This window comes from Abrus precatorius, unplaced genomic scaffold (genome assembly GCF_003935025.1).
Source record: "Abrus precatorius isolate BTA unplaced genomic scaffold, Abrus_2018 Scaffold2, whole genome shotgun sequence".
NCBI classification, from domain to species: domain Eukaryota; kingdom Viridiplantae; phylum Streptophyta; class Magnoliopsida; order Fabales; family Fabaceae; genus Abrus; species Abrus precatorius.
The window spans coordinates 32,456,903-32,467,217 of NW_020874362.1; the positions used below are offsets into that span (position 1 = coordinate 32,456,903).

At 29.5% G+C, this 10,315-nt stretch overlaps 1 protein-coding gene across 1 annotated transcript; it reads right to left on the bottom strand.

Moving 5' to 3' along the window:
• Positions 1–5,854: 5,854 nt before the first annotated feature.
• Positions 5,855–8,968, bottom strand: LOC113857748 (la-related protein 6C). The gene is given in 10 exon segments (XM_027489929.1): positions 5,855–6,284; positions 6,748–6,873; positions 6,974–7,042; positions 7,126–7,222; positions 7,224–7,358; positions 7,464–7,543; positions 7,640–7,711; positions 7,801–7,895; positions 7,993–8,074; positions 8,402–8,968. Coding segments are annotated over 10 exon segments (1,314 nt in total). The 5' UTR covers positions 8,708–8,968; the 3' UTR covers positions 5,855–6,032.
• Positions 8,969–10,315: the final 1,347 nt, after the last annotated feature.

A 10,315-nucleotide genomic window follows, 5' to 3' on the forward strand; every position in this document is an offset into this window, starting at 1 on the left:
AGAGGATCTTGATGGGGGAAAGTACTTTTCCAATAATTGTTGAGTGAGATCCTCCCAAGTTGTGATGGAATTGGTTGGGAGTGAGGAAAACCATGCATTCACCCTTTCAGATACTAAGAAGGGGAAAAGTTGGAGTCGAATAGCATCATTGGAGACTTCATTGTACTTTATAGTGTCCGTTAATCGGAAGAACTTTGTTAGATGTAAATTGGAGTCTTCATTAGGCATGCCTACAAACTGTATGGAGTTCTAGACCATGGTTATGAGTGCTGGTTTCATACTCAAAATTGTTTGCCTCCACATTAGGGGCCACGATGCTTCCAGGGGTGCCTCTAGTAGTAGGTGTCATGTAATATTGAATTGATCTTATTCCCTCTGTCATTCTCTGCGCTTTCACTTCTTTTCTTTGTCCACAAATTGTTCTTTCAATCTCCGGATCAAATAAACAAGTTGTAGAGCACTTAGAACGAGTGAGCATACATTAAAAGAAATTATGAAATAAAATAAATAAAATAAAATAAAAATGAAAATTATAAAATATAAAAAAATAATAATAAACAAGACAGAATTAAAATAAAGTAACACACAAATTGCCCAAATCAATTAAATTTGAGATTTTCTTAATATAAAAAAATAATCCCTGGCAACGACGCCAAAAACTTGATCGGAGGGCAAGTGTACCCATCGAGAAGTAATAAAGAGTTCTTAAATTAAGTTTCCGATATATCGTCCCACAAGGATTGATTTTCAATTACTAAGAATTTCTTAATTCAATTGTTTAAGCTTCAAAGATACGAGATTAATTAAAAACAAGAATTTATAAAATCAATTATAAAACTAGAAGCAAGGAATACAATGCACGTTTTAGTTAAACTTATTGGAAAGGAACTTAGGACATATGAGTTTTCTCATTCAATCCTTTATGTTATTTTCCTGTTTAACTCTAAATTCAATTTCTTTGTGATTACCAATCATTCATACGAATACTATTAATACCCAATGGTGATGTAGTATTAATATTTTTTTCTCTAAATTAACATCCTCAATGGTCATGCAAGACATCAATTTAAGAAAGTTTAAGGAATCTATGAACTTGTTAATTTAATAATGATTAGAAGAGAAAGATTGGTTTGATCCACCTAATCCTTTGTCTCATTTTACCCTATAGATCTATTAATTAACCGAGGTACGGTCGTCTGACGATATAATTAATTAAGATTAAGAAAAAAGTGCAATAGAATAAAATCTAATCACAAAACAGAAATCAAATTTAGATTCAAACATCAAAATTCCATAAATTCATGAACAATAGTTCTCATAACCCTAGCTATGGACTTAGTTAATCACGCTAAAGAAAAAAATTAAAACAATCATAAACAAAGTCATAATAAAAAAAAATAGCAAACTAGAGTATGAGATGTGTTTCTGTTCTTCAAGTACGATCGCTTGAAGCTCCAAGTCTCGCCAAGCATATGCCAAGGATCTCGTGCAAGAGAGACAAGATGAGAAGTGTATCTGAAAGCCAAAAACTAGATGTAAAACAGTCCCACTTTCGATGCCTAAGATCTCCTTTTTAATAGGTTTGAAAACCCTATTGACTCTTGATAATTGAGTTTCTCGCAGATGGGCACGGCCGTGCAAGGCCTTAACCACGACCGTGCATGGGCTCGAAGCACCCTTGTGCTTATTGAAAGGGTCTGAGTGTGCTGACTGCTGTAAAACTTTAATCTTTTATCAATTTGGGCCCAAAACACACTCAAATTATACTTGCGACATCTTTATACGAAATTGTATAATTAATATATAAATTAGTGTGAGCACCAAATAAAATAAAAGTCAAATATAAATATATGCGCTGTAAAATAGGATCTAATTACAAACTTATCAATAAACTTAACCAATTTAAAGGATAAAATAAAAATCTAGAAATTAAAAAAAGACTATATTAAGAGACAATATTAAAGTATTAAATCAAGCTTCAAATAAGTTGGAAGATTTGCAAGAATTAAAAGTTGCTTTTTTTATTTGGACTTCCAAGTTGCAACTAGGCACCACATATAATTGTATTATTAGTTGTCAAATAATTAAGTTAATTTGAAGATAAATAGTCAAAGTTAATGATTGATTTCTAATTTGAATTATTGTTGTATAGCTCGAACACTAAAAATAGTAAAATATTTATTTTCTATAATTTTTATTTAAGTTAATTTTATACAATGATGAATATTCAAATTTCATCAAAGTTTGTTTAAGTCATTAATTTTTGTTTAAGCAAGGTAAATTTTACTTAACCTAATAATATTCTGCTTAATCCAATAGTATTCTTGTTTAAGCAAATATACAATTTGCTTAAGCAATATGTCATTTTAAAACAATAATTATTTTACTATCAACAGACTTAAATCTATATTATTATCAAGAAAAATTACCCTAATTAAATATATTTGGCAAACATAAAAGTTACAAACATTTTAGAAGGTATTTTAACATTTTATGTTATCAACTTTTGAGGTAAGGATTTAATTTAATTGAATTTTCTTTTTAATTGTGTCATATGTCTCCTACCTCATGTCAATTTTTAAATGGTTAATCATCTTACTTATACATAGTAGACATGATTTAGATTTTGCAAAAAATGTTCAAAACATAATAATAAGAACAAATACATAGAAAATAATAAGAGAAATGAAGAAACATGTAACTCATTTTTTAAAATACTTGCAACCACAAAGGTATCATTAAAGTTAATTGAATAGTAGTATTTGTCATAACCGGGTGTCATAATGGTAGAGCAAAACCTGTTTAAGAAAAATATTTTTTAAAAATAAAAATATTTTCTAAAAATCAGATGAAACACCACCAAAATTTATTTAAAGAAATCTTAGAAAAACTTTTAAAATAATATGATCTTTGAAACAAAAAATGAGTTCGAGAGTCATTTACATGTAGGAAAGGTATTAGCACTCTACAACGTTTGTTTAAATTACAGTTACTTTAAACTAATTATGCAATTTTATTTTTATTTAAAAAATATTTATTTAACCCCTAAACTATTATTATTATTATTATTATTATTATTATTATCTTTATTTTAAAAGAAGTTAAATTATTTATTGAAATAATTGATATTTTAAAAAATGAAAATTTCTGAAATTTTTTCTGAATTAACAAATCTAATTCTCATTCCTACTTACTCCCAAATGCAATGAAGAAGTCAAAGTCACACAATTCTATTTAAAATATTACAAATTTGGTTGATTGAATTAAACTTAGTAAAAGAAAGTTCATTTTAAGATTAAAAATATTTTATAAAATTGTAACATTTAGAATATAAGATAACGCAATTATACACATATTCTACTATAAGCAATATAGAAGGCAAAAGGAGATCACATATCTAAATTCCAAATCATTAAAATATTTGTAAATAAATAAATAAAAAAGAGTTTGAATTTATACTTGAATTTAAAGATTCATGTTGGAAGAAGAGAATTTAAAATAATGTAAGCTATACATAAATTCTGTATGATTTATTGAACAATTGAAGGCAACGTAAATTACACATCAACTTTACAAAAATTTGTATAATAAAATAAAAAAATACAATTAAGTAAACAAAAGTTTGATTATTTAATTTATCAAAATTAAATATATAACTTAAGAAAATTTAACATATGAAATTAATTTTAATGAAAAGAATAAATATTTTTGAATTAATTAAATAATATAATTACTTAATAAGAAAATTAAAACTTCATTTGATAAATTTATATTGCATAAGATTCAAGGTAACTTTGATACACGAGAGTCTTAACGATTTAAAGTATATAAAGGTAGAAATACTACACAATAATAATATAAATTGTTGTATTAATTCATGATGATAAATTTTAATTAAATAAAAATATAATTAATTAATTTTAGAAGTTGAAAAATATTTTTTTTATATTGATAGTATATAAACCTAAGGTAACATTAGTGGATGAGTTTTTACAATTTATAATGTATAAAAATAGAATCGCTACACATTAGCACTATAAACTGTTATATTAATAAAATATCTTCAATTTAAATTAATCAATTAGTATATTAGTAATTAAAAAGAAAACGTCTCTTGGTTGATTATTAAAATAATTATCTAATTAAAGATAACATATTATAAATTTATATTACATAAAATATAGGTAACATGAGTTTTATCAATTATAACACATGGTAGTAGAGAAATTATATATTAATATTATAAATTAAAAATTATAATTTACTAATCATGACATAAAAGGTAAAACATGAATATAAAACTAAATTGCACTAACATTGTAAAATTATATAATATAATAAAAGATGATGATGCTAAAAAAAGGAAAAATAAATAAATAAAATGCAAACAAATGATTAAAATAAAAAAAAAGTCAACAGCTGAATTGGGCCACTAGACTAACCCAAAAAAGTCAACAAAAAGTAAACAGCCAAATTGGGCCACCAGACTAGTAAAAAAAAAGGGTCAACAAAAATTAGGCACCAAACCTACAAAAAATAAATGTACAAACTGCAAAATTTTCTAGGATTTCAGATCTAAGCTCTAGGGTTTTTAGGAGCATGAAATTTCATTTTTCAAGAAAAAACATGGTAAAGATTTGAAGTAAAGATGATAAAAAAAAAAATCTTTCTTTAAATAATGGTTTTTGTATGAGAGAGGAAAATAGAAAACAAAAAAATGGATAATAGAAGTATTTTTCATGGTAGATGATGATTCATAAAAGAAGAAAAAGAATGAGAGTTGGGTGGTGGAAGGTGATGATTTGGAGAAGAAAGTAATAATTTTTTTTTTCTAGGTTGAAAGTGGTGGTTTGAAAGAGAGAAGGGAGAAAGAATGGTTTAGGTAGGGGCTTTTGTAATTAAGAAGTATAGTGATCGGTGACGATTTTGTAATTTATTTTTTTTAAGAATATTATGTGATTGAATGGATGTATGATATATTTATAGTAAAAATGTATAATAAATACTTACTTGATCTTTTTTTCTTCCTTCCACTATTTTTCTCTTTTCTATATTTTTTAGAAAAAATTCTCTCCCTTCCACTATTTTTGGAAAGATTTTTTTATGGTAAGACACAAAAAATAATGCTCTTCTTTGCGTCTCCTCATCCAAACTCAAAACAATATTTATTTTCTCGTCATTTCCTTTTCTATCCTTAAAATTCATTTCATTCAAAGTGTAAAGAAAACTAAAAAAGTTTATTTCAAGGCCTTGGAGATAGAAAGCACAAATATTTTTAAGTAGTTGTATAAATATAAAATAAGATAAAGATATGTAGTATAAAAAATTCAATTAAATAATTATTTGAAAAAAAGTTATACTGCTCTACGAGCACTTGAAGGTATCCAAAAGTATCTTAACAAGTCTTTTTTTTTACAGAAATTTTTTAAAATGGTCTCTCAATCTATGGCAAAGAAAGTCTCTAAAGTAAAAGAAAAAAAAGCCTTAACTAAGGTAGTTATTTCATTTCATACCATTTTTTAAAAATCAAATAATATGATTAAATTCTGTAAAACAATCACTTTGACCGTTATTTTGTAAAGTCCAATCAATAAAAATAGAAAATAACTCTTATTTAACAAGTATATAATAAAAGATTTCATGACTTCGAAAGGGAGGGAGAAATTTATAAATTTATATCGATGGAAACATGAATGGAAACCTACCATAGGTCTCTTATTCAAACTCAAAACAAATTTAGTGTACAATAACAGCAAGCACTGATTTGTGTCATTAAAAACAATATACCTCTCTCAACTAAATTGAAAGCTAGGAAAGCAGGATTTGGGATCTTTGTGGCCACTGTCATCATGATCCACCATAACATATAACACTATACACCTTGACTTATTACTAAACTAGGACTACCCCTGTAGCCCACATTATAGGGACACATCTAAATCATTTTGTTGCTTTTGAATACTGTGGTGAAAAAATAAGAAATTTCCTAAAGTTCACTATAGAGCAAAGGGAAAAACTTGAAAAAATACCCATTACTCCTGAGCTGAACTAACTAGAGCAGGAGAAATGATTGGCTTGCCCCGTCCCATGGTGAAGCCTCTTGTCCCATCTGGCATTCTTGGGCCCTTAGTATTGGCTTTAGGAGATGCATCACCCAGGGCAATGCTGCTTGATTGAGATGGTGGAGCAAGCAAGCCACGTCCAGTGTGGCTTTGAATCCGTCCTCTGCCCTTTCCACGGCCTCTGGCCCATCCTTTCTTGGACACCCCTGAATTCTCATCAACCTTCAAATTCACAATAACCCTCATTTCAGGACATGTGCTGTTGATGGAAAATAAATTCTCATTGATTCTGTTTAGATAAACTTTTCATTTGAAGAAGAAAATAAGAAGGTAAAATAAATTTACTCATGTACCTTCACTTTTTTAAAATTCTCATCTAACTTCTGTAAATGCTTAGATGCATATATTGATATATTTAAAATAAATTTTTGACTTATTTTATTTTCTAATATTTTTTCTGCTAAATAAGATGTTTATCCAAATTTGAATGCAAGTAAAGAAAAAAAGGCTTGTGCTTATTGAAAAAGGGATCAACATCCAGTTTCCGTACAATTTGTTTAGCACAACTTACTTTCACATGCATATATTAATTGTAAGAATGTCATGAATTTATATTGCATTTGAAAGAAATGACTAACACGTCCATGTATTAGATGTGACTAGCGATACATGCAATGACACTTACATTTGTCTCAAATGATTCAGCATTGTTTGAGTGAGAAGAATCCTCAGCAGTTTCAGAATTTAGAACCTCATCGTCATCTATATAGCCATCAAATTCCGACTTCCTATTCTTCAGAACAGATTTTGGCTGCAAGTTACATAAAAAAATCCATTAGGAAATAACATGAGATTCAAGAGATATACAATAGACACGCAGAAGCATTAATATCAGGTACACAAGTACATACCGAGCATCTAAGAAGCAGCCTTACTCGCATCCCTTTCCTCCAATTCCTTTCATCATTCAACTTCTCAACCTAATCAAGTAAGAAAGGTTTAACGAGTTAATAATTGAAATCATATGAATCTTAAAGCTAAAAGTTATTGAAGAATTACTCACAGCTTTCTCAGCTATTTCAGATGTTTCATACTCCACGAGTGCATGGAGCTTGATTAAGAGGCGCAACGCAAGCAACAAAGGGTAAGAAAATCTCGTAAGTATCATTTGACTTCTTAAGACAACATAGTAATATGGTATGACATTGTTTCTGTACCTTGTTACTGACGAAGAAATCACTTTTTGGGCGAGAAGAATTAGATTCCGGGGGATGGCATATTCTGATTGTTTTCACGCTGTTGACATATATAAGCCATCCATTACAGTGTTTTCAAAATATAAGAAACTGCAAGAATGTGAAGTTCATATAATTGAACAAAGGGTGGACAGAAGAAACTCACCTCCCAACCGTTGTGAATATCTTCTGAAGATTTTGATGGGAATGATCCTCAGGTAAATTCTCAGCCACAACAGTACGAGACTGCAAGAGAAAGAGAAAAGCGATTTGCATTAGGCTACAAATAGAAGAAATTGTAAGATTATCAATGTGGACAAAAAGAACATCTAATTTCTTTACTTGCAACTCCTCTCTGTCTTTCTCAGTAAAAGGGTGTTTACGTTTAACCTTCTTGCCATCAGCACTCAAAACCTTCAAAAGTTGCATTGTCAGAGAGCAAATTGAAGAAGACCAAAGAAAAGAATAAAATAAAAAAGCCTTCTTCCATCCAAAATACTTACAAGTTTTGAAGAGGTACGGAGAGATTGGGTAAGCAGAGGAATGTTAGTAACGAGAGACTTAATCTTTTTGGTGGAAGCAATTACGGTTATTGGAACTGTGGCAAAACCAACATCAATAAATGAATGAGATTAATCATTCCAATCTTAGAAGGGAGGGAGGGTTAAACCTAAACAGAATTCCAAAATCCTTACCATAACCTTCAGGGTCTTTGTTCACCTGTTTCTGGAAAGATTCATTTGCTAACAAGCTCATATCACTGAACTGATACTCCACCTATTACATCCACACCATCTTTAAAATTTGATAAACAATGCAAGTTTTACACGTTACCGTAACAAAATTTGTACAAAACCCTATAACTGATTTTCTTATCAAAGAATTGAACTAAAAGAATATACAAACATCAATTCATTTCCCGCAATGGGGTTGATCAAAATCTCATTTTACTCAAACATTTAAAATAATAAAAAAATACCTCATAATTATAACGTCCATCTAAAATCCAAAGAAAGTAATTAAAGTTCATGAAAGATTATGCAAGAAAAATTGCATTTTGATTAGAAATGATTAAAACTATAAGAATCACAGAAGAGGGGGCACCTGTTTAACGATCTTTTGCTGAAGATCAGGTGTAAGGATATTCTTGGAGCAATTGGGTAGCGCAACATTTGTAGCAGGGATCAAACAAGTAGGGTCTTGGTCCCCAACATAGAACCATTCAGAATCACCAGAGCTGCCAAGAATCTGGAAGCAGGGATAGAAATAACCCGAAATCTGCATCTGGGTATGCGATCTTGGGACAAATTCAGGCGCTTGGGCATTGAATTTGAAGCTAGAATTCCCTGTTTCTTGGATATCCTTTTCTGGGTTTTCATGGATCTTCTCTTCAGGTAGTGCCTGTGCCATTTTTCTTTAGGCTCTCTCTTTAATCTCTATGTGTGCGTGTGATTGGGAGAATGATGGTATATGTGATTGTGAAACGTAGTGATGAGTACCCTCAGCCTATAACTGCTTTTCCATTGTTACGATATTGAATCCACGTTTCGCGCCCAAAGACCGTCACTTGTGGCCTTTTGACTAAATCTTTTAAGGTTACTATTCTCCCAAAAATTTCCATTTTGCAAATCCCTCAAACCATGCTCCTTCCTCAAATCAAATGCTTCCACTCTTCATTGCCATTAATACGGTCAAAACTAACTTCATTTCACTTCTTAATAATAATAATAATAATAATACCTCCCTCCATGACACTATCTAGGTATCAATCTTTTTTCTTTTTTGGTTTCCTAGTTAATATTACACCTTTTCAACATAAAAATAATACGGAAAGACCCTTCTTGTATAATTGGATACGCATAAAACGCACCATGCTCTTGCGTGTACACTTTTAATTACCACTAGCTATAAACTCTGTGATATATATTCTTTACTAATTTATCCTGATATAGTAGGATTGAATTGCATACAATCCTTATCCAGTTATCCTTCATCTGATCGTAGTAAGTGTATATATTACATGTAATGGAGAACTGTCATATTCATGATTCAGCCACATGTATAATTTACAAGCATTTTGGACCTTAAGTTTTTCTTTTTCTTTTTGGTCCAAGACCTCAAGTTCTAACTAAGATGGAACTATCACGTTTAAAGGCCTACACCTAAAATTTGGCCCAAATGAATGTGGTTTTTGTCATATTCTTTAAAAATATGTTGGCCCCAAATAAAAGAGAAAAGGGCCAATAATTTTATTCTTTTCTGGATTGAGGTTATATAGTTTTTATTTGTTTTATGAACTTCCTAATTATTATCAGAATCATAAAATTAAAATCAAGAATTAGCTTTGCTACGTAGCAAAATTTTAAGATCGTATTGCCCTATCATCCTTAGACAAGGAAACTTATATTGGGCAATCAAACCCTTTAGTTTCAATAATTATTGGTTTCAACTCAGAACTTTCTCCAAATTGGTTCAAGATAGTTGGTAAAACGTAAATTTATGCGAGCTGGTCAGCATATGTCCTGAAGAAAAAAAAAAATTAAATGCTAAATAGTAACATAAAATGCTGAAAAAAATATTTTAAAATTTAGACAAAATGTAAACTCACTTGAAGAGGAAATCCACAAATTATACATGCTTATATTGGGCTTAAGCCTTTTCAGAAGCCTTGGTCAAGGTGGCTCAATGAAGGATAAACAAACAATAAATTTTTTTGTGCAGGCTTAAAAATGAGGAGAAACATAAATTAGATTGAAGCTCTACTTTTTTAAGGTTATTGTGGTGAAGATAGGGATACAAAAATTTCTCTCAGTTGTTCTCAATTCCTAAGCTATACTTCAATTTCTGCCATTTTGATGGGGAAAATTTGGTAAGTGCAAATAATAATAATAGATAAATTAAACTATAGGAGTCAAAAATATAATTAAGTCTAAATAATAATAAATATGAGTATCATTTATATAATAATATAAATTTTACTACCGACTAACAAAAATATCCCTGTTTTCACTAAATTTT